The 24,271-nt window shown below is 47.1% G+C and overlaps 1 protein-coding gene across 1 annotated transcript in view; it reads right to left on the bottom strand.

The window, feature by feature from the left end:
- The window catches only part of SLCO4A1 (solute carrier organic anion transporter family member 4A1), a 31,199-nt gene extending 7,254 nt beyond the window's left edge, over positions 1-23,945 (bottom strand). The window contains exons 1-5 of the mRNA XM_074920294.1: positions 23,605-23,945; positions 7,094-8,054; positions 5,939-6,029; positions 4,967-5,088; positions 4,565-4,676 (exon numbers count right to left, since the gene is read on the bottom strand). Of these exons, the coding sequence (XP_074776395.1) occupies positions 4,565-4,676; positions 4,967-5,088; positions 5,939-6,029; positions 7,094-7,904 (1,136 nt within the window). The 5' untranslated portion in view covers positions 7,905-8,054; positions 23,605-23,945. The remainder of the gene's footprint in view (positions 1-4,564; positions 4,677-4,966; positions 5,089-5,938; positions 6,030-7,093; positions 8,055-23,604) is intronic.
- Between the last annotated feature and the right edge of the window lie 326 nt (positions 23,946-24,271).

Raw genomic sequence — 24,271 nt, 5'->3', positions numbered from 1 at the left:
GCTCTTGTTCCTGTTGAGCACTGTCCTGACTATCTTCAGGCACCTAACAGATGTGCTTATCCATCTTTTATAGCCCTGTTGGCTACAGCCAACCACCAAGGAAATCTGAGGAACATCAACCAAGCACCTAAAACCGGAGGAAATAATCTGGGACTCTTCCCTGTGGACCTCATGAGGGCACCAGATGGGTCTATTTATCTCATGAGCAGGTTCAAAATGGGGACTGGATACCAGCAGTGTGTGTGTGTGAGATGTAATTCACACTCCAGGTGCCCACAGCTTGTACGTGGATGATTTCAGTGGTAATTTTCCAACATTTAGGGCCAGGCTGAGTATCTTCCACTCCTAAATGGGGCAATACTGACAGGACACCACTCCTCACCAAATCTCAATCATTTCAAGGTTTTGTTAGTCCCTGATGGCAGTTATCTTGGGACTCCCAACTCAAACAACTGAAACAGGGAGCAAAGTTGTGTTATATCCTCACAAACGCACATGCTACTCATGCGCACCCGTATCCTCATGAGAATAACAATCTCTGATAACCATAGATGTTTTGAAGCTTAGGGGAAATACCAAGCAAGCCTTTCTATATGGAGGAAGAACCTCCAAGACACCTTATATCCCACTGGAAAACAGAAATCAATCTTTGTCCCACAATCTAAGCACAGTTTTACTTTAAGCTTAACGTGTAAGTTGAGCAAATACATTTTCTTTTCAACCCACTGGGATTTAGTAGAGAGCCACAGATATGCCTGAAAAAATTGCCATGTGTCATTTATATGCAGAAAAATGAGCCAGCAACGATTCCATCTCAGAGACACAGAAATACCCTCAGGCACATGGGATGGTCTCAATTATCTCTCACTATCTCGGATATTGGACTAAGAGGGTTGACACTGCTTTGCAGGGAGCGTTTTGTAACACACTTGAAATTCTGCCACATGACTTCCCCCAAGCCTAGCCCAGACCAATACCACAGACCATCTCATTTCCAAGACAGGCACAACCCTGTCATTCCGCAGCGATGGGGATGCCGAGGGATCCTCGCTAAATTAAAAGGCACAGCCACTTACCACCTACTGCTTCGGAGAAAATGTCAAATGAGAGAAAACCTACTGTAGTGCAACTGAGAGATGTGCCGAGCTTCAGCATCAGATTTGTGCAACTTCGTGAACATAAAAGGAGATTTTCATTATACCAAGGGAACAAAGAAGCTGAAAGACAAATACCACACATTCTTACACCTGGATTACAGGGGCCTTTATACGAACCATTGTCTAGCTCTTAGGATTAGTTTAATTTACTAAACTATTTTCCAGGAATGATCTTTACGATTGTGCTTTATTTGGAAGCACAAAGCCTAATCACTCAGTGAGAAAGCACTTCTTGTGGACCTCGTGGCTGATGTAGAAGTTGTACAATACCTTTACTTTTTACAGTTCAAGAGAAGAGAAGAGTTGTTCTCTGCCACTAGCATGGCTTTGTCGGCCAAAGGTTACAGGTTAGACTTGCAGGTAGGAAAATGCAGAGAAACTCCTTTCAGTGCTAAGAGTAAGGATTTACTTATTTAATCCATTTGTAGACAGAAGATGCAGTTCTGAGGAGCTGTGGCACAGAGAACCTTACCAAAGTCAACACAGACCTTTTCACTGCGATCAGGAGGACTTTAATCAGACACACAAACCACATAATTCTTCAATAGCCTTGAATGTCCTCAGTTCTGGCAGCCAAAGGGATTTCAGGAAGCTCAGCACTGCCAAGAAACGAATCCCACCATCTATAAAAGCCTGATCCCACGAGTCTTTACTGATAGAGGCACATATAGGTACTCTTTCCTCATGAACGGTCCTGCTGAGTAGGCTGGGACCACCCGTACAATCAGAGCCTCCTACTCTGAGGAACACCTGCATGCCCAGGACACCCCAGACCGTAACAGAGTACAGCTACAAGTTAATGAGTCATTAACGATCCACAAATATTTATGCAATCGTAAGAGCATGTGAATGGGGACTTTTCCAGCACAAAATGACACCTACCATCATCACCACCAAGGGAACGGAGGGCCGCACATATGTTCCACGGGAATATAAACCGATCCCTTTACAAGGCAGAGAAGCTGTAGCAAAGGCCTGAGACAAACCGCAGCCCCACCCTGCCACCTAACCCGAGAGGTATGAGTGAAATATTGACCATAGCTTCTCGTGTTGAAGACCAGTCCTTGGCAGACCCGTGAATCACCCTCACAAACTCCTTCCTGTAGCTCGCTAGGACAAAGCCTCCTCTCCGGGCACAGCTCTACATGTCTTCTGTTTAAATCCCTCCGCACTGACAGCACGAGTCGTTTCATGAGAACAATCATATGGAACCAGAGGAAGGAAAATACCGTTTTATCAGGGCTTTTCAACCCAAGAATTAAGAGAGAAGTCTCTTCAGGGCAGAGGATTAAGCTGTATGGGCTGCATTCCTGTAAGCTCCTGCTCTTAGGCAGCACCATGAATACAGCAATTCATTAAGCTTGCTTAGAAAGGACCTGATGGCATGGAATAGTATTTTATTTTATCAGTATTTCTGCTTATCTTTGTGAGACACTTACTGTTCGTACTGTGAGAAAATGTGTAGCATCCGATCCCTTACTAAAACAAAAGCAACAGTGTCCTTCGGCCTCACTCTCCAGCCTGGTCCACGTGTCCAAGAGCTGCACGCACAGATGTGATTCTCCTCTTTAATGCAAGTTTCCAGAATAGCAAGCCTTTAAGGCACTTCCCTTTTATTAATCAAAAGCAGGGAACACAAAAGTCTGTTGGGTTTTTGCTTTCAAACGAAAACCACACTGAGACCTAGAGTGATCTGCATTGTTTGATATGAGCTGCCCACCTATGGGTATTTGTTCTTCAGGAACAAAATATTGTTCTTCAGGTGAAAGAAGATGCTCCCGGAGGAGGGCTGCCTCCATACCTGCTGTCAGACAGGCCTTCACCAAGAAACAGCAGGAGCTTTGTTCCAGATAAGCAAGAAAAGCATCAACCACTGAATTTTTCTCCCTCTCTACTACCCTGTTTGTGTTGGTTTTAGTCATAACCTTATCATTATTTAAATGCAGGTTTTGAATTTAATTTCCGTGCAGAGAATAAGCCATGACCTCGGAAAATGGCACCCAGTCAAGAATGCCATTTAATAACAGTATTGAAATCTGTTCAATGTAATATTCTTCACAAAACTGCCTTAACCCCTGGTAAACTTCCTACGAAGCCTCCAAGAATTTCAGACCTATGTGAGTAGTTGCGCTGACACAAGACAGATCAACTGCTGTTGAAAATTTCCATACTGAGCACCTGCCTCAATCCTCCTCTGCCAGCACAAAGGCAAATACCACAACGAAAGTTCTCAAGTAACTGCTTGCAGTGGCACGAGGTTTGGCAACACTGAATGTTTGCCTTTGTACGGTGCAGCCGTCACACATGGATGCAAACTCCTCCCCAAGAACAGTCCTGGGAGAAACAGGAAAAGGAAAAATCCCCTTATTGACTGCAAGCTCCAAAAGGAATTGATACCCAGATCTCTCTGCAACACGCAGAGCTTGCACACCAGCTAAATCCAAGCTGTAAATAGAGCAGCACCTCTCCCCCTGCCCTCTGTTTAAATACAGCTCAACACAGGGAGGGGGGCAGGGGGTATTCGTAAAAGATTTCAACGATCCATAGCAAATGTTTCCAGACTAAAAGACCGCGTTTTACTTTGGGCACTCACTTGTTTCTACCCAGGATCCCTTTAAACCATCTCCTACCAAACCTCCTTTGGTGCAAGTGTGCTCCAAGCAGCAGCCCTGTGATTAAGCCTGCTGCTGTGTCACTGCTTTGCAGGAGAGATAAGAAGTAGCAACACATAAAAGGTGGCTGGAAGATGTAAAGGCAAAAGGATAAAAAAAAAAAAAAAGGAAACTAAGAATAACAAAGAAAGGGAACTGAAAGCTACAGTGCAGGATATCTTGTTCCCTGGACTTGGAATGGAGATGTGGGAGTTGGGGGTTTTGTTTCGTCTCATTAAAAGGATAAAACAGGGATCTAACACAAGTGGAAACAGAGGAAAAGAAGAAAAGCTCTGAGGGGACAGAGGAGACACTGGGCAACACCCAACTGGGCCAGGTGAGACGAGACACAAGCAGACAGGAAGAAATAATGCTGCTTGGGAGAGGGAACAAGATGGCAATGCCTGTGCATCTCCCACCACCTAAAGGTTGGCACCAAGCCGCTCTTGGTGAAACTTATCCTGCTGCACATGACTGCAGGTGGATCTTCGCTCGTGGACGTGAGCTTCTGAAAACCAAACAGGACCAGCACCTTGTCCCCTGCTCTCCCCCACAACCCACAGCACAATCTGCTGAGAGCCCCCGGGTGCTGACGGGACCAAGCGCTTTGCAACCTCCTCTGCGAGAAAGAGTCACCACTATGAAGACGGGCAAAACCTTTCAGCCAGCACTGTAGAAAGCAAGCTCGGTTTGGGCCCATCGCCCTCACTCCTGGGTAGGGCTCCCTGAACCTCATGCATTGGGTGGTTTTCTCACCGAGGCAGATCTTTAACTGTTTTCCCGAAGTCCGGATCTGATGCTTTTTTGTGGCTCCCATCCTTTAGCTGATGAGCCTCTGACACCCTCATAACGATATATCGCTGGGATCCTGAAAACATGAAGCAAACAGGAACAAGAAGCACGTGAGACACGGGGTGCAGATGCTACTGAAGTGTTGGATTTTCAGGGGGAAAATGCAACGTGACATCCTTCCTCCACCAATGGCTACAAGGGAGGAGCAGGGAAACATGCAGCTGCAAAGCCCTGGGGGTCAAATCCAGGCAGAAATTACAGTTTAAACACTGGAAGCTCTTCCTCTATCCCCGTGTCCCAGCTACGTGCGTGCATAAGGACACAAGCCCCAAGTGCAGTCCCAGCCCCAGTTCCCTCGAGCCGTACCTGGGAGGCGCTGGGGGTACCCCAGGATGGGGATGGAGATGAGGAGGGAGGCTGCTCCGGCCCCGAGGAAGCCGATCCACCACGCCCCCACCCACAGCGTGTTCTCCGGGGTGATGTCAATCCTGTAAGAAACGAAGCCGAAAGGACACAAGGGAGAGGTTTGAAATGGAGCAGGACAACTCCGTGCCCATCGCTGAAGCTGGCAGGGACCGGGGAGGGACATGGTGGGGACATCACCAAAGGAAACTGAGCTCTGGCCTCTCCCATGGCGATCTGCTGGGGATGCCGTGTTCACCATCTGTCCTGCCACACCAGAGCACTGCCTTACCGGAGAGCACAACATTTAACAAGCCCCAGAAACAACATCATTTAATTCTCCTTTAATCTCTGGCGTGCACATTCACCTCTCCCCATTTCATTTGCGCTTCGGAGCTTGCTATGAAACTTTTTCCACCCCTGAGCAGCCCTTAACAAGAAAACTAGTGGAAATAACCCATTCTGTCCTCTGGAAACCCACTCCCCCTTTTTAACCTATTAATCTGCCAAAGAGCCTGTAAGGAGATAAGAATAAATTACAAACACTAGGAAGTAAGAAGGGACTAAGCATCCTGGCTGGATGACCGGGAGGACGAGCAGCACTGCTGGCAGTGTTGCCTCATCAGGGAACTCATTCAAAAAAACTCACCTGCTGCTCGTAGCCTCATTAGCACAGGCAGTGCAGCATGAGGAAGGATTTAAGCTGACAGGTTTGTCAGCAATTTTCTTCCAGCAACAGCACTAATACAAACCACCCTTCCAGCCTCAGCGCCACCCCCCCCACCCCCCCACCCCCCCCGAAACACCATGGGCACGTTTCCACCCAGCCACCAGGTCATTTCTCCAGATTATTAGCGTGTTTTGTTTTTTTTTTTTACCCGAAAGGAAACATATAGCATAAAGGAAAAGGAACAAGATTATTTTTTAGTGACTTACTCTCTGCCAATTTCAGTATAAATATTTAGAAACATTCCTCCTACCAGATAACCCGCTGCAGGCCCAAGGATTGCAGCAGTGTAGAAAACAGCTGAAAGGGAAAACAAGTCGTGTTAGAGAAAGAGCAGCATTTCAGCCAGGGATGCTGAGGAGCACTGCTGGTGTCAAGCATCCCCTGCCCCACGGCACTGGCCCAACTCCCTCCTGGAGCTGGGATGCTCAGCCTCCTGCCACCTTGCACCCCTCTCCCTAAGCCACTGTGAAACAAAGCCAGTTTTAATTTAACAGTTTTAACAAGTTTTCATCTCACTCGTGTCCCATGGAAACTTTTGCATCCAACCTGGTAATTTTTATAGTATGGGGCAGGCAAAATTTGTTCAGTGGAAAACTGTATTTAGTAGGGATGTAGCTGACCCTGCTGTCACATCCTGACTGCTGGTGTGATGAGCAGTGGCATTGTTTCCCCACCGAATATATGTGATGTATGTACTAAAGATGGCACCATTGGCACTTATTTTGCTACCCTGGAAAGACCATCAACTTACTGATGATCTCCTTTTCTCCATGCACAGCCTTCTGATACAACAGTATGGGCAGACTGTAAATTTGGAAACTGCTCAGAGGTCACCCCTTTTAGCAATCTCACCAAATAGGACCGTAAGTATCTGGCAATTGCTAAGTGATCAGCTACACAGAAGAGAGGAGTGAGCTGAGCCTCTTCTCTTGGCTGTGCTTTGCAACAGCAGTATCTGAGCAGCCCAGCGACCATCCCGGCTGTGCTACAGCACTAAAGGGATGACGTACCCTTGCGCGGACAGGGTATGGCCTCATGGTTGTTTGCCTGAGATGCTAATGCCATGCGCATGCTGGAGGGCTCTCACCAGCTGGCCCCGTGCTGGGAGCAGGAGGCACCTCCTGATCTGCTGGGCGTGCGCTGCAGGAGTGAACATACCCAGCTGCACTTCTATTTTCCTGCCTATAAAGAATCAAAACCTCCCCAACAGCTGCCACCTCACCCATTAGCAGGATCAGAAGACTGGGAGCACTTCTCATGAAACTCCTCAGTGTGGCCTGTTTGGTGCCAAGGCAGATGGACAGGCTCTCCCTCCCACTGCCCAGCTCACAGGTTCCAGCTGCCCCTCTGGCTCGACTCACCGATGTACACGGGAGAGTAGTTAGTCTTGACGTTTTCATCTAAGTAGGTAACACCGAGCGTGTAGAGCGGCGTGGCTCCCATCCCGTGCAGGAACTGCCCCAGCATGAAGATGAATCTGTAGCCGGAGAGGCTGGAGGCAGCCTGGGTGCAGGGCAGGCTCTGGTTCCCTCCGCAGACACCCACCTCTGCTGCTGAACGCGCCTCGTACTGTCCCGTGGTGAAGTGGGGCAAGGCAAAGAGCAGGGAGCCCAAGCCCATGACCAGCACGCCCCAACCCAGCCATCGCGGTTTGTGGCCGTTCCCCCCAAAATAGCTGACGGCCGTCAAGCAGACACACGCCGCGATGTCGTAGGAGCTGGCGATCAGCCCGCTCTGGTAGCTGCGGAGGTCAAAACGTCGCTCGATGGAGGTGATGACCGTGTTGATGAAGCCATTCACCGTCATGCCTTGCAGGAAGGAGGCGACACAGAGGAAGAACAAGACGCCCTTGGATGTGTTAAAGGGCTGTAAGCACCCCGGGGTGAACCGCCCCCAGCCACAGGCCAGGTCCTCCCCTTCGGCGGACACGTATTTAATCCCTTTGCTGAACTGGGTCTCCTCCTCTCCCGGGGTGGTGGAGCAGAGGGGCTCAGCGCATGAGTCGGAGGGGCTGGGCACACCAGATGACACCGTACCATTGCTTAGCGGGGTGCCACAGGCCTCCTGCCCGCTCAGGACGGGCTCACTGGGAGGAGGAGATGGGCGGGAGAAGTCAAGGGTCTGAGCGAAACAAAAGCCATTTTCTCCAGTCGAATTCTGGGGCATTGCCATGAACAGGAATGGAGAGTCAAGCAGCAGGTCGAGGTGGGGCTGGTGGCCGGGGTGGCTTCACGGGGCAGCGGGGACCAGCCTACCCAGGAGATGCAATTTTCAGCATTTACATCAGTAAGGAGATGGCGAAGGTCTGAGCCAAGACCTGATCTGCAAAGAGAGAAGTTTTATGCATGCCTTTATATAAAGCCATGCTCAGAGACCTCAAATAGTGTTTGGTGGTTTTGTTTTTTTTTTTGTAAGTAAGTATTAGCATTTCACTGTGCAGTTCAGTTGGGCGCCCCCCACCATGGTGTGTGTTGGTACCTCAGTTATCAGGACACCATTAACATTACAGAAAAGAACAAAACATTCAAGAACATTCAAAAAGCCACCTCTAAAGGCAGTCTGCCTATCAGTGGAAGCCCCTTATCCCTCCTCTGAAAAAAACCCTGATTAGACACCGGACCCTCACAACCACTTTCCCCTCTTCCCCTGGCAGAGAACCGTGCACACAGCTACAAGTTTCCCACTGTTAAAAGTCCTTTGGTCTCTCTTTCACACTCTGCCAATAACAGTTTATAATTATCCCGAAAAGTTTCCACAGTCAGACTGATTTTATTTCAAGCCCTCAGATCTGTTTACAACCATTCAGTAAAATCCTTTCTATAACTAATTAGACTACATGCCATTTCAGAGCGAGCTGGAGGGCAGAGGCAGCTGACTCTAACCTGATTACTGATGCAGACTGCCTTCTTTCAACCCGTTCCTGTGCATCGCAGCACCTGATCATGCCAGCAACCAACAGCATTTTTTCTGAAATGCCTTGGCTGAACTATGAGTGATGAAAACTATAAGGTTCTCCCTTGAATACTGGGCTTAAATATGGAATAACTGCTAGGCGAGAACTGCTTTATTACAGAGTATCTTCAAAGCAGCCTATATTTCCCAATATTTTTGGCCGATATCTGTTTGAGAGGTTCCTATAATGTTCCTCTTGAGGTGGCAATCAGCCCCATCAGCAAGAAATGGGGAGAAAAAATTTGTTTCCCCAGTGAAACGAACCATGTTCAGATTGCTGTAACCTGGGAATCTTGCAGCCTTTGGTGAAGAAATTAATACTCGTCAATGGTGTGCACGAGCACCAATGTGCTTCCCTGTACCAGCAGCTCTTGCAGGCACTGGGGCAGGAGGACTTGGCAGAACGTGATGCTTAGGGCAGCACCAAGGTCCTGCTCCCACCCCAGAAGGGCAGAGCATAGGCCACACAGGCAAAACAAATTTTAAATATCCAGGTCAGCAGTGCTACAACAGGTCTGGTCCTTAAGGTAAATTAAATGAATGAGCTCTACCTTTTGTGGGCAAATAATTTCACCTTAACTACCTTGTCTGGGGAGCAGAGTGCACAGAATATTTCAAGATCAGATTTTAGCAGGAATTTGATGATAGTGCAGGGCAGGGAGAGCTTGGCAGCCAGAAGGGCACCGGTTTTCACGTCCACACTAGACTTCTCCGGGTAACTTCTACTTTAGCTGGCTGAGCGCAGTGCAGGATAACTTTGATGTCTAACACGTAAATGCCAAAACTAACTGCAGGCATTGAAATTTTGCTGCAGAGACAGACTGTTGTAACGTGCTGGCACAGAAAGATAATGCCTTGGATGCAAGGCTCTATTTTTTCCACTTTTTCATCCCTCCAATGTTCTTATGACTCTTACAGCTCTAAATCTGTTTTCTCATCTTTGGATGTAATATTGGAAACAATAAATAAGAGTGCTTTAGCACTCTAATTTTATTAAAGTCAGAAGTGATTATGAGGTACTGGATGAGGCTCTAAGGGGCGGAACTGTTCACGTTACCCTGCTGTAAATCAAACATGCCTCCTGCACAGCAGCCGGCTGACTTCAGCTGCATGCTTCCCATATCAAATGTAAGTCTGATGTTACATTTCACTGCACTTGTAAAGAAGGTTGCTTGGCTGGGGATGGATTTTGCTATCATTGATTTCAGTAGATAGAAAAAGCCCATCTCTGTTAGCTGATGTGACCAGGAGCCAAGACCTCCCAAACTGGCACACCTTCACCCTGGAGGAAACACTCCTACCGTCTCTTTACTGGGATATCTCCTTTGATACTTCATGAATATATATTGATATTTTGATATTTCATGAGTCAGGAAAGATATTACAGCTTTTGATTAATGTTTTTCTTTCCCGAAGGAGCAGGAGTCTGGGCCACCAGACCCAGGTGACCACATCATCCTCCCCTTCAACCCTGGTTACCCTTAGTCCTACTCACGTCAACAGCAGGTGAAACATTTCCAAGAAAGCGACCAGTCTTTTCTCCAAGCAGCAGATGTTTCCCTAGACACAGAAGCCTTCTCTGCCCCCAAAGCCCACGTCCTGGCCCTGTCCCGACGGACCTGGGCTAACGACTTGTACCCAGGTGCTGCAGGCAGGAAGCCTGTTCCTGCTCACTGCTGCCCACCGAGCTGCTCTTTATCTCTTGAAGTATTTATAAACTGGCAGTGACACATTCACTGGGAATATTAGCTTTCATAGGAGCCATATGCCACTTTAGAGGACAAAATATAATCTTTAGGGAAAAAAAACCCCAACAACTTCATGCACTTCCTAATCATTCTTATTCATCTAAGCCATCCATTTATTGCTTCCCATTCATCTCTCTTTTTAATGACTCAGCTGGTGATTTCTTGCTTACATTGAATCAGTCCCAATGCTATTATCTCACAGCTATAGATTTACTCATTTTTGCTGCAAGATTTTAACTCAATTTTTTTTTCAGCTGTACAGCTGGTTCCAGACTGCCAACATTACCAAGTCAACACAACAAAAGTAGCAAGGCGATGAAAGCATATGATTTGTATTTCGTGACGAAATCTGTAAAGACTCCCTCCCCTTATATTTAGCATTAAATCAACAGTAAAACTTACAAGCTTTTCATCAGGTGATCAGTTAAAAAGTCACAGGACCAATTAAAAACATTTTGTGTCTCTGCCGAGGACCGCGATTAGATTAATGTTACAAATTAACTCATAACTGACATGCAAAATAATCCCATTTGCTGAAGCATGCCCAATAATAGTTAATCTTCCCTTTCACTCTATGGTTTTTGACTTTTATAGGGTATTATTGTGGCAAATAACATCTATTCATAACTTCTGCTTTCCATAGCTGAGCACAGTTTAAGGTTTATGAGCAGGCTTAATAATTTTTTCAATTCTATGGCATACATGGAGATATTTGCTAAGGAACAGGGGATTAAAAATGACCCAAAAATGTACTGTAAACCAGGGAGACACAGCCCCAGGTGATGCTTGGTGGCTGTCCTGGGTGGTCTCAGTTATTCTCCCGGACACGGGAGTAAACCTGACCTTACTAAACAGATACTCTGAATTTGGGAAAGTCCACATCCAAGTACCGAGCTCATGTTTCTGCAGAAAGGGACAAATTCACAGGGGTTTGTATATTTAATTTCTCTTGGTAACACATACTGAATTTTTCTCGGGTAGTTTGGCTTCAGAGGATTATCAGCATTACTTCTGTCATGGCTGATAAACACCATATGGATCAAACATAATCCACTCGCTGGTTTAGGAACGGGGAAGCCTCCCAGAAGTGAGATAAATCCACGTCCCAGTCCTGTGAACTGGGCTTGTCCTCAGGGTGCTGGTTCAGTTAAAGGGAGATAAAGAAAGCACAGGGTGATTGGGTTGTTCACATGTAACACTGAATTGTTTTCGTGCCAGCTACGGAACTTTACCCAGCTCACATCAAGTGTGAACCTTGCATTTTTTAGCACGCTTTTAAAAAGCATCCCTTTGGTTCAGCAATACAGAGGATGCTGCTATTGCTGGGAGCAGCATCAGGACCAGACCGGAGCCTTTCATAACCAATTCCTCCAGGAACAGCATCGTCCTGCACACACGGAAACGTTTCAGGAATGAGAAACACACCTACAGAGCAGCCAGCTGACCATATACCCAATGCTGTGCTCACCATCAGTGCTGCAGGGACAGCTGAAGGGCAGGGCAGGAGGCATCTAGAAGCAGAGGGTGATAGGAATACCCTGGCCCACCCTTCATGTCAGAGACATGTTTTTACATGATCAGTCCCAGCAGAGCCTGAAGCATGGAAAAGAACAGTAGAAACTGGCTTTAAATTATCACATGAGCAAGGACATAATTAAATAAATTCCAAATAGTAAAGCTTAGCACTCACAAATCCTTTATATGTTTTCCAAGCACTTTCCATTCGCTGGCAAATTAATGCAATAATATGCAAGAAATCAGGAAGGTGACTTGGGTAATTTTCAATTAGCTGCTTGAAAATGCTTTGAAGATAAATCTAGCCAGATTTTCTGAGCTTACTTATTTGTTCCAGCTTATCTGTGCAAACACAATTGGCTGCAGCTGCCTTAGACCATCTTTAAAAACTTACAGTGCCAATGCACAAAGCAGATTTAACCAGGCCACTACATTCTGCCATAGCAAAGATTAGCCAGACAAAAGGTTGTTTTATGCTATAATACCTAACTCCTGCTCCCTAATGTCACTCTTGCTTTAATACCTTTTTCCTACCCCTAAGTTTCATCGACGGTGAGGTGGTTTTCATGCTGGCACAGTACTGTGCTCTCCAGCCGCCGATACGGTCCACGGAGCACAGTGTCTCAGTGGCTCTTCCTACACAGCTACACCCCCAACATTCTCCCAATATCCAGCCCTGCCCACAGCATGGCGTTATTTCCCATCACTTGGGTTCTTACAACCCATTTAAGGATGTTCAACATTCAGGATAATGTTTCTGCATGAGCCGTTAGTCAGCTTTTCCCAATGGTTACCAGTTATTTCCTATAGCCCTCCCTTCTTTGTTTCCATGCAGAAGATGCAAATTCAGGCAAATCCTTTATGATATAAGAAATGAAACAAAACGAGCAAAACCCAAACGAAGAATATGAGACATGATTCTTTGCTGCTTCTAAAGAGAGAACCAATAAAACCCCAAAAAAATGCAACATCCTGTGTTATGCAAGGATGCTGAGTACAGGATAAATATAATGCAATAACGCTGACATCTACCACGGCTTACAGGAACTTCCTCTTTTTCATCATCCTGGTTCGATCAGTGTGAGGGGGAAAACAAAAAGGGAAAACCAGAGGAAATGATACCACGAAACTTTGTGAAAGCCGTATCACAAGAAGACAGATTTGGCACAAATAATAGGAGGCACTTCTGTTGTAGATGGTGTGTTAGCATTATACAGAATTACTGCAGCCTCATAAACAGAAGGAAACAGTCAGTGCTGGAGTAGCAGAGCCTTTCCACAGGCTTTTTTCTTTTACATTGCAGCTGGATAACAGCCTTTTCATTGAGATATCTCCTTCATCTGGCTTTTTTTTTTTTTTTTTCCCCCTCAATGAATGACCAATTCATGTATTATACCAAGCTGCACTCCTCTTCCAGGGTATCAGGAATCTATTTTTGGCTTGATCATTAAGAGTAGGAGCAGAAACACAATCGTGCTTGGAGCCAGAACTATTTATACCCTAACCTGGACCACTACCCTCCTTTCTGCTGTCAACCATTCGAAAAACCTAGAGAAATTTGCACAATTCCACAACTGTTTTTTCTCTTAGAACACCTGCCACGCCTGTGCTAGTGCAGAGAGCGAGTGAGGAGCTGTTAGAAGTGGGTTTCACACACGCCCTCGCTGTTGAAGAGCCATTCCTTCATGAGGTCTTAATGCCTTTTTCCTTTCAAATGGAAAAAAATAGGTCAAAATTTGAAGCCGAAATACAAATCTTAAACCCCTGATTTCTGCTGCAGCACGAGAAGAAATCTGTGTGAAATTCTGAGGCATTACACAGTGCTGTAAAGGCACAGCCTCCATGCTGGCTCTTTTACCTGCTGCGAACAAAGAGGGTTGGAGGTCAACACCCCTATTACCTAGTACTTCACCTTCTCCTGAGACAAGATTGTCTTCCAATCCCTCTTCTCCACAGTAAGGGGACTTTCTAGGAAAAATCATGTACCACGAGGTCTTTAGCTTGAACTTTCTATGACAAGTTCTCCAGCTGAACCCTATGTTGGTGGGCTGGATGTCCACCCATTCCTCTCTCAAACCAGACGACACAGAGCTGGACGGAGGACGTTAGAAGAGAAAAATGCTTCACAGAAAGGAACTTGCTGATCACCAGCATCCCCTGCAACAGTCACCATCCCCAGTGAGCACAAGAGCACATGAGGCCATGAGATGGGCAGAGGGTGGAAACACTACATCAAGGAGAGAGACAGAAACTACAGGAAGGATTCAGCTGAAGGAAGAGTATTTCCCACACAAGCTCACTTTTTTTCCAGATCAGCAAGTAATAGCTTCCCCAAACAGCCCCTGGAGCACAAACTCACTGGTGCACACCGCTTAGCCTGGATCTTGTTTAACATTCAGCGATGCTCTCTAATCCTCTTAGGTATTAGTCTTGAGATTCCTGCCAAGCACGGGAACAGCACAGCCTCCCAGACAGAACTTAAATGAACTCACTGCTCGAAATGGGCCTTTTTGCAAAATACAGTAGAACTCCAGCTGTTCATTTTTGGTTAACCTCAGATTAGCACCTAGGAAGTCACTACAGCATGCAAAATGCAAAGTTAAATACCCCTGATTTCTCAGGTAACTCCCTAGGAAGTCATTCTGCATTAAGACTGGGATTTCTCTCTCTTAATTACTTCTTTAAAGTATATAATTTGAGTTTAGACATCCCTATTGTCTCTCTGTTGCCCACTGCAAGGAGATCATCACATCCAGGTTATCTACATGCCTCAAGCCATGTCTCCACAATCACTGTTTTGTGTTACTAAATCACTCATTACTGCAGATATGATCTGGAGCAGGAACAGGCACATAATCATATTTCTGTTGGATTAGCCAAGCATATTACCCCGAGCTTATTCTGGCCTCATGTTGGCTACCTCAACACAAACAATATTTGATCTAGCACAAAGCCAGATGGTGCAAAATTAACCCTTTCAGCACAAACCTGACGGGGCACAAGGGCGTTTGGACAAGTTCAGTGCACAGGCTCAGGTAGCTGTAGGACTTCTGACTTGGTGTTTGCAGTTTCCTGACACCAAGTACTCCCCACCCGCCCTCCAAAGAGGAGCTAAATGAAAGCATCATCTTTCATCCACTTAGAATAAACACGTCAGCTTGCAGTTAATTTGCATTTGATCATGCAACACCCTAGATCATGACACACTGTGGTCTATTTTAGGATTTCTTTAAAGAGGGCACATCCCTATTGTGTAATTGAGAGGAAGTGATGACCACTTTCAAATGACTTCTCTTCATTCTCCGGCTCAAAGTCCCAAACGAGGACCATAACCGCAAACTACAGCTACAACCACAAGATGAAGGGCAGGAACCCAGCCCCAAAGGGGAATGGGACAGAGCACGAGACCAGCACGCTGGCAGCACGCAGAGCTGCTGACCGCTGGCACCAAGGGCGTGTGGAAGAAGCCAACCTGAACTGACACCTTCCTGAGAAACCTCAGATCCATTTCAATGGCAAGTCCTTGTGCTGCAAGCTCTTACAGTGGCTCCAGCAAATGTCTAATGTAGAAAGCACTGGAAATCTGAAGGATAGCCACAAAGCACAACAACAGGTCGCAAACGAGCAGAGATACCTTGGCTGTGCTGTCCTTGGCCGTCTGGCTGCATCTAAATAAATAAAACCCACTGCTGATCGAAAGAGGCGAGACTCCACCGATTCCTCGGAGAGATGCTGGTGGAAAAAAAGCTGAGCAATACCATTCTCCATTAACAGGCCTCTCTCGATAGGAAACAGCAATCCCAGACACACATAAGTCAAGATACATCCCAATGTACAGAGAAAGGTGTGTACAGAGGCGAGCGCACGCTCTCCGCAAGCACCAGGCGGTTTACAAGCTGCCCCTCTTGCAGGCTGGCAATCAAGTCAGTAATTCTTTCTTACTGCCAGGGAGCAAATTGCTGCCAAATGGTGTTTCTTCCTGAGATAAAAGAATAAACAGGCTTATAACGTTCCCATTGTCAACCCAGAACATCTGCTGGAATTCAGAGGGGTTTGCTGTCCATGCGTAATGTGGAGTCAGCCTCTACTTTGCACCCTCCTTTTTCTCACACATGAGGAATCGCCGCGTTAGCAGCTGTTGGAGGATAGATTTACTTGGAAATCTAAAAACCACCTTCAAGGGATTCCTGCTTCCACGCAGCAGCATTGTGGGGTTTCCATTTCTGGCTCAGGAACTTTTTAATTTTCTTTAGTAAGGACCTGCTCGCATCCTACAGCCCCCACCAAGGTGCTACGAGACACAGACACAGCAGGAATACCTTGTTCTTGGTTATCAGCTTGAACGGAGGGCTGATTTTTGATCAGTGTTCCCTAAGAAATGATGGGCCCGACCCTGCCATTGCCACTTACCCATGAGGAGTGTTTGTTCAAACACGACATTTAAGTGGGATTCCCAGGATCACTCGGAGAAAGTAAGAGGTAATTCAAGGGGATAAAAATTGGCTGCGTTGTGGCGGTAGGCAAGGAAGGGTTTTTACTGCCTCTTGAAAAAAAAAAAAAAGCAATATTTTAAATTATTTTAAAACATGAATATTGGAGACAGACAATCAGTGTACCACAGGCTGGATACCTACTTTTCACTCCTTTTAATTAATTTTCTTCAGCATCTTAAAATACTCTTTTCAAGGTTTTCCAACAAATAAGATGAAAATATGCAACACGAAAAGGATCACAGGTTGATTGAGGTTATAGGGGGACTCCAGAAAAGGCTGATTGTGTTGGAACCAAGACTCACATCTGGCTCAAAGGATCTAAATCCTCCATGAGACTGAGTCTGCTCCAGTAATACAAAGATGACCGTAAAGTTGCCTTGAAAGCACTGCGAGGAAATCCCTTTTGGGGGGGGGGAATTCTTATGCTAACATAAAGCTCCATGGCATCTGCCCTGTCCTCAATTATGCTGAAGTGGTGCAGGATCAGATCAGTCATTGAGTGATGGCGTTAACAAGCCCCTCCAGCTAAGGCAAGGTAGAGCAGCCTTGCTGCTGCTCCAACTTGCTGCTGGGACAAGGTTTAACCTCTGTTTTCTTTAAGGCTTTTAAAGCAAAAGAAAACTCGAATTAAATTTTTAAATCTGATTTATTTGGAGCACGGGAAGCTAAAATAAGATTGATGCGGTTTTCCAAGGGGAGGTTATGAGGAAACAGAAAATCTAAAAGATCCTGGGTTCTTCAGATGTTTTAAGGACTTTTTACTTCTGTGTCATGGAATGGTATCATTTATCAGAACTCTAGGCTCTAAATGTATTTTTTTTCTCTCCTAATGCCATATAGAAAAATAAACTTCTATTTCATAGCATACCCAAAGCACTTGAATTCACAAATATGAAGCCATAGCTATAAAAATGCCAAAAATTACTTTTTCTTGGCTTTTTTTTCCTCCATAAAATCATAGGTTTGGGTTGGAAGAAACCTTAAAGATCACCTAGTTCCAACCCCCCTGCCATGGGTAGAGACACCTCCCACTAGATCAGGTTGCTTAAAGCCCCGTCCAACCCGGCCTTTTCAGCCAGAATAATGCAAAGTCAAAGTATCTTGGGGGGGGGGGGAAAAAAAGTATTTGGCCTTGCTTTCTCAACATGAAAATGACTCCCTAACTCCTTCAAAACGGACAATAATTAAGCTTGTCAGCATGTCAGTTTCTTTCTTGAAGCAACCAAGCTAAGCTCTGAGAATTCGAATGACTGAAGAGTATTGATACCATACAGCAATATACTTGATCCATTAACAAAAGCCATCAAATTCGGTTTTAGTCTAACTATACGTACGTCAGTGGAATAGCACAAGTGAAGAAAGGAGACTAGTTTCTTCACTGCTCCAGGAATTTCAAAAACTGCTGGAAAGGCTCAGCACTTTGCTGAACGAGGTGAACAAGAATAAACAGACTATTTCCCAGCACTAACATATCCCATTGCTCAAGCTCATTTACTATTTAGAAGTGGAATGACATTATTTCTGACAGCAGTAACATACTAGTACCCCAGATTTAGGGGTACTTTTGCCTGAAGAGATATTTAAGGTTAGAATAACACTGTTCTGTTAATATTAAACACTTCACTGCCTCATCTCATGCTCTCCACTGTACTAACAAGAGCCCTGATGCAAAATCTATTAAAGTTAGTGGCCCTCTCTGAGTACTTGTCTACAATCACTCATCACAGCTACTGAAGTAGCATGGATGTTTTTGTCTAGGATTCATAAACCAGATGAAGTCCTTGACCTCTCTCAGCGCATTTTTCCCAGAAAGTGTTTGCAGAAGCTTTTTGTTCTCAAATCGTCCAGTTCAGCATCACCACTCATACACTGGGAGGTCACTCAAGGCCCAGATGGAACAACACTAATTATATCACAGGGAAGTCTAGCAATAGATCAGTTTTGAAAAGGGAGAGTGGCTCCAGGATAGGAGCAGCTCTTACGTCTAGAGATCCCACAGCTAGATAGGGCTGGGACAGCGGGCAACCTGCCGAAACACAGCCCAGGGGGAGCTGCGATGCCACCAACCCTGTGGGCAAAGCCCCTGATCTGCCCATGGTGTGGCCTGGGCTATTACTGCTCCCAAATCCTGCTTCTCGGCACAAGGATCAACCCCTCACTGGGCCAAGATAAGGCATTTTTAAAGTGTCCTAGGGAAACACAACACACCTTAGGGTGGCTATTGAAATCAAGACCAGGACATCAATGAATTTCAGGGCAGCCCCCAAAACAGCCTGTGCATAGTGAGGAACTCCCACACACTGCTTTAACACAGCAACCTCGGTTTATTAATCGTAAAATCCAAAGGGGGAGCCTTTCCCTTTTAATTATCATTCTCTTCTCACTAACCCACCAGCAACAAGACATCAGCTGTGCTGAGTGGGTGCAGAGTCTTGCAAAGCTTTTCCACCATTCACCATTGCATTAATGGCATTCGGCAGGGTGCAGATACCCCCAGCTCTGAATAATTAACTTAGGGGCAGCAGCTGAAGGAATCAGGTGAGGAAGACAAGAAACCCAACTGGTAAAGCAGAATACATGGCAATCTGGCATATGAGCACCTTCACCTGTGAGCTGTGACCCAAGCCCTGCAAAGGCAGGTTTCTGGGCTTGGTCACTCAATTAAAATAAAGGAAAGCAGAACAAGCACTCAGTGATGCTTTTGGGGGTGGACTGAACAAAGTAAGTAGAGCCATGATACACTTTTTGTGCTACTGCAGGGCATAAAACCTCAAATGGGAGAGCAGGATCCTCCCCAGCATGCTCCGTGATGTAAATACACACACACACAAAAAGATTAAAGCTGCCTCAAGGAGTTTGCAATCGGAAATCATGAGGCACTGAGCAGCTGGATGCTGATCTCCCTAAGCCAGTGGATATTTCTTTTGTTAGTGGCTGATCCCATCTTCCCCCTTGCCTGCAAACCTCTAATCTGTGTAAAGAGTTCTATTAAGTACCTGCTCAGGTAGCTCCTGGTTCCGCTGGCCAAGAGCATCCAACCCTTGCAGGAATTGCTGCTTCCCATCTCATTTGTCATCCCAGGGTCACGCTTAATGTTCTTGCCACTGTCACTTTGTGGGTTTGCCCCACGTGAGGGGCAAGTTAAGGCAATATCAGCGGAGTGGCTATTTCACAGGGCTTCAGATGACCCTGGCACGCCTGGACACACTCGTCACACACCAGCACGGTTTTGGCTGAGTCGGGACAGGGCAGGGCAGGTGGCTGTGCTCTGTCCCTCGTAGCCCAGAGGGTTGCTGCTTTAGTTTCAGATCATTTTTGGTAGCCTGCAGGCTAGACCTCTTTGCATATAAATAGCTAATTTATTTTTTTTTTTCCCCTTTTCATTATTTGACTAACCCTCTCTCCCTGCATCTCATCTTTTTTCTCACATTTACAACAGCTCAAAGCATCTCTTTAGTGTTCAATCCACCTTAAATGCTGTTTTAAGGCGTGTGTTTACAACCAAGTGGCACTACAGAAAAGTAGGAGCCCAGAAATCAAAAAAAAAAAAAAAAGAGGTGCCAGACTGGGATAACTTCATGTTTGTAGCACGTTGGCTGGTAAAACCAAACAGTCTATATAATAAAATGTTAACGGAACAAACTGATGTGATTAATGCCCACTTGTGCCTTTTGAGGTCTCAGAATTGGAAAACACGTTTTTTATGATAACAATGCTTTTGATTTGTATCATCTGAACAAATAGGTTAGTAAAAGTAATATAGGTCAGGTGCTGAAAGTGCTTCGATTTCTCCTCGGCGTGCTGCCCTGCTACTTCTCTAACTTCAGTAACTACCCTCTTGAAACAGGGCTCATTTCATCATTAACATACTTTTTAATTGGGGTAAGGATCATTTTGCCGTGGCGCTTTACTAGCTTTTCTTATTTTCTGCCTTTTCTCTACATCTTTTTTAATTTCCGGTAGAAAGGCAAGGTTTTGATAAAAGAAACCACGGTGAATCAGTTCTAACGAATTTCATTTACTAGGTAGTAACACCGGGTTTGAAGCATCACCGGAGAGCGCTTGCAAGTGGAAAAATCTCAATGAGTTGGGCTATTTTGGTGACTTTTTTTCCCCTCCCTTCACATAAACCGGGCTTTTCCCGACGCCGACCACGAGCTCTTGGCCATCAAACCACCGATCCCCCACAAAATCCCGCACACCCCGGGCTGCCACCCAACCGCTAACCCTAACCCCGACCCCCCACGGCCCCCGGGGACCACCCCGAACCCCATTTTGGGGTTTTTTTTACCCGCGCTGCGGGGAGCGGCGGATGCTCCGCGCCCATCCCCGCCTCCTCGGGGCTCCCCCGCGCCGCTCCCGCAGACACGTGCGGTAGGTCCTACCCTGTGTGGGGGTGCTCGCCTGGGGAGCCCCCTCCCTGCACCCCTCCCTCCCTCCCTCCACCCTCCATCCCCGGTACCTGCCGCCGGGCGCTGCCGCCGCTGCCCTCTCGCCGCCACCCCCGCGCTCCCGGGCCCCCACCACGGGGGCGGGCACCCTGTCCTGACAGACGGGCGCTTCCTCCAATCGGTGACGGCTACCGGCGGCGACCCGGCCAATGGCGGGGAAACTGAGGCCAAAGCAAAAGTGTGGGGGGGAAGGCGGGAGGCGCGGGGGGAGAGGGATGGAGCAGCGAGGGGAAGCGGGGTAAGGAGGGAGCGGGGGGGGGGGGGGCAGGTGCAGTTTATGAAAACCGCCCGATTTCCCATCCCGCTGCGCACCTGGGGCCTCGCAGCCCCCCAACCCCACCCTGCCCGGGGTACCCCAACCACCCCGCACCCCCGGGCTGCTCAGGGGGAAATTTTGGGATCCATCCATCCACCTGATGATGGAGGGGAAACGGTGCTGGAAGGAGCCGCATCCGTGACTGTGGTGGCAGAGACGGCAACGGCCGGAATTTAATCTTTCCTTCCAGCTGTTGCAACGAGCCGACCCGGCGTAAAAGGAAGAAAAAGTACAAGAGCAGCTCCATGGGTATTATTTTATCTGGGGCAGAAACACAGCTATCGCAGCGTTATCTTTATGGGTGCAATATAGCGCCGGGCACTATCGGGCTGGGCACGGCCGGGTTAATGATTGCAGAGGCCACGCAACTCGTCTCTGGAGCCGAAGGAGCTGGGCAGAAAAGCTGTGCGAAGGCACCGAACCCCTGTGATTTGCATGAATTCATTTGTCTGGGCCTTTTTGCCCCGCTGCTTAGGGACCTGCTGTCATGGTGGTTGGTTTATAGGCACAGAGGGGGCCCTTGTGCGGTTGCACAGATGAGTCCCCGGCTCAAGCACCTGCACCTGAGCCCTCCGCACCCTGCAGGACATAAATCTCCTGGGCAGGGAGAGGCTGGGCAGATGTGACATGTGCATGTGTGTGTGAGGGTCTAACCATGCAGCTCTTGCACGCTTCCCAGTGCTGCTTTTGCAGCCCCCTTTGCATTTCTTACAAGAGCTGTTTCACATCACTTGGGAATTTGGCCTGTTTCTGCACGTTGAGAGATAAATAATTCAGGCACTGTATGTTTAGCTCTTTAAAGTGCAATCAGTCCTCCATTATCCAGCGTGCACGGGATAACCTGGGTAATGGAAAAGCCCAGCAAATGCTGCAAAAGGCAGTGAGGAGGGCAAAGAGGCCTTGATGTCCAGCTGCCACGCTGAACCCTGCGGTACCCGTGTGGAGGCGGCTGTGCTGGAGCTCAGGGACCCGCAGGTAACTGAGAGCCGGGGCAGGAGCCAAGGCAGAAGCAGAGCCTGCAGCTTGCCAAGGCTCATCCCAGGCTGCAGCAATGCGCCGTTTGCATCACTTCCTCCCCCTCACCCTCCTCATCCTCTGAAGCAGTGGCTCCAGGATGGAGCAGAAATGTGTTGCTTCTTTGTCCCATCCTTGCTGAGCCTCATGGAGTTGGAGGTGGATGAGCTTCTTGTGGTTTTTGCTTTCACTAACTGGGCTAGATTGGGAGCTATTTGAATAAACTTTTAAAGCAAAATTAAATGTGGGAGAGCCTGCTGTTTGTGACATGCTGTGGTCAGGAAAGCCAGGAAGCTTTTGCTCCATGGACACACACTCATGTTGGTTTATTATATATGAATCGTTTCCTGTGCACTGGTGTTAGTTTTGGCTGGTGCTGTACAATCACTGATGAGTAAGGTCCTGTTTCAAACCATTTATATTTTAAATAAACAGGGTGGAAGGGACAACAGATGTCAAAGGTGAAGCAGTGCGTCAAAAGCATCCAACCTGGGGAACCCCCCCACCTTTCTTGCTCAACCTCTGCATTCACCCTGTCTCCAGCTTCAGGGTGATTCCTCCCTGCTCCTCAGCTCTGCTCACTTCTCCACATATGCTTTGGTCCATCCTGCCTTTGGTGAGCTTGTCCTCAGAGGTGCGGAGTAATTATTTTACTTAATTTTTGTTGATTTTTTTCATACAACATCTCAAAATATGTTACCTCTTGGGTGAGGGAGATGTAAAGATATGGAGCTTGTCCTGTGGATTTACATGAGCTAATAGTAACTATGATAACGTGTCCAAGGGAGAAGGCGTGGCAAGGAAGGACAGGGGTCTGGAAGAAATCTGTCTCCTACAAAAATCTTTAAAAAATCCTGGGCAGTGGTGTGGCAAATCAGTCTTGCTACTTCTGCTGATTCACTTGTAAATGAAAAGGAGTCTGTCCCAGGGACAAGTTTGTTTTAAATTCCATTTAAAGCCTGCGGGGCTCAGGGTGAGCCAGTGCACACCTTGCTGAGTGAGTAGCAGAAGGCTCCTTCAGAACCTGGTGTCTTCCCAGGACTGGGCTCATCCAAAAGGATTTTTGTAGCTGGTTTGAGGGATAGGAGAAGCTGGAATTAATTTACCAAAGCTATAGAAAGGCATGAAGTGTGTGTGATGCAACAAAATCTGGGGCAGGCAGGAGGTGGAAAGGATGGGCAAGGTTTGGGCAGAGCCAAATGAGCACAAAGAGGAGCAGGGGCAGGGTGGCAGGGACCCGAGCGCGAGGGTTCTGAGGGCTTGGCATCAACTCAGGTCGTGCCTCGCTCGCTTTCTCTCCTGGCCCTGCAAACCTGTGAAGGGGAAGGATGTGACGGGAGCAAGAGCAAAGATAAATGGCAGAAGAATTTGAAAAGTACTCACCAGAGTGTAGTCCTTGTCCTGATGTGAGCCACAGACACCTCCACCAAGGGAGGTGGGGAAAGGTGACGGGGAGGCGCAGACCTGTCCCTGCACTGTCGGGGACACGCGTCAGCTTTGCTTGACAGCATCTGCCCTAAATCTTCCTCACCTCTGCTAGTCTCTCATCTCAGGACCATCTCCTTTTGCTCCCACGCCTGTCAAGCTCAGCCAGACTGGCTACGGAGCTCTGCTAGCAGCTCATGGTGCTGGTGGCTTGTCTTTTACATTTGAAGGGGAGAAGGTTTATGCTGGACTGGGGCTTGGTGGTGGGCACAAAGGTTGTTTCTGAAAGGACGGGGCCATCTCTGCCCCCCCATTCGTCATTAGAGCTGAGAATTATCAGGGCAGTGATGGTAATAAACAATGACAAGGAGAGTGTTAATCGTATTAGTAGCATTATTACTAACGTTATAATAATTATATGATTGTTATCCTATGGGTTACTATCTCCTCGGGTTTTGGAGGCTCTGATGATTTTAGTTCGACTGAAACCCTGATTTTTATGGGTCATGTTAACACTTACAGATATACCTGCAATGATTTTCATTCAATATTTCACACCGGCATGGATTTATGATGTGTTGTACCTCTGTCAGAAGCTTTGGGAGTGTCAGGAGCTCAGGGCTGC

The sequence above is a fragment of the Athene noctua genome, chromosome 16, assembly GCF_965140245.1.
Source record: "Athene noctua chromosome 16, bAthNoc1.hap1.1, whole genome shotgun sequence".
In the NCBI taxonomy this organism is placed as follows: domain Eukaryota; kingdom Metazoa; phylum Chordata; class Aves; order Strigiformes; family Strigidae; genus Athene; species Athene noctua.
This window is presented reverse-complemented; position numbering and strand designations above follow the sequence as displayed.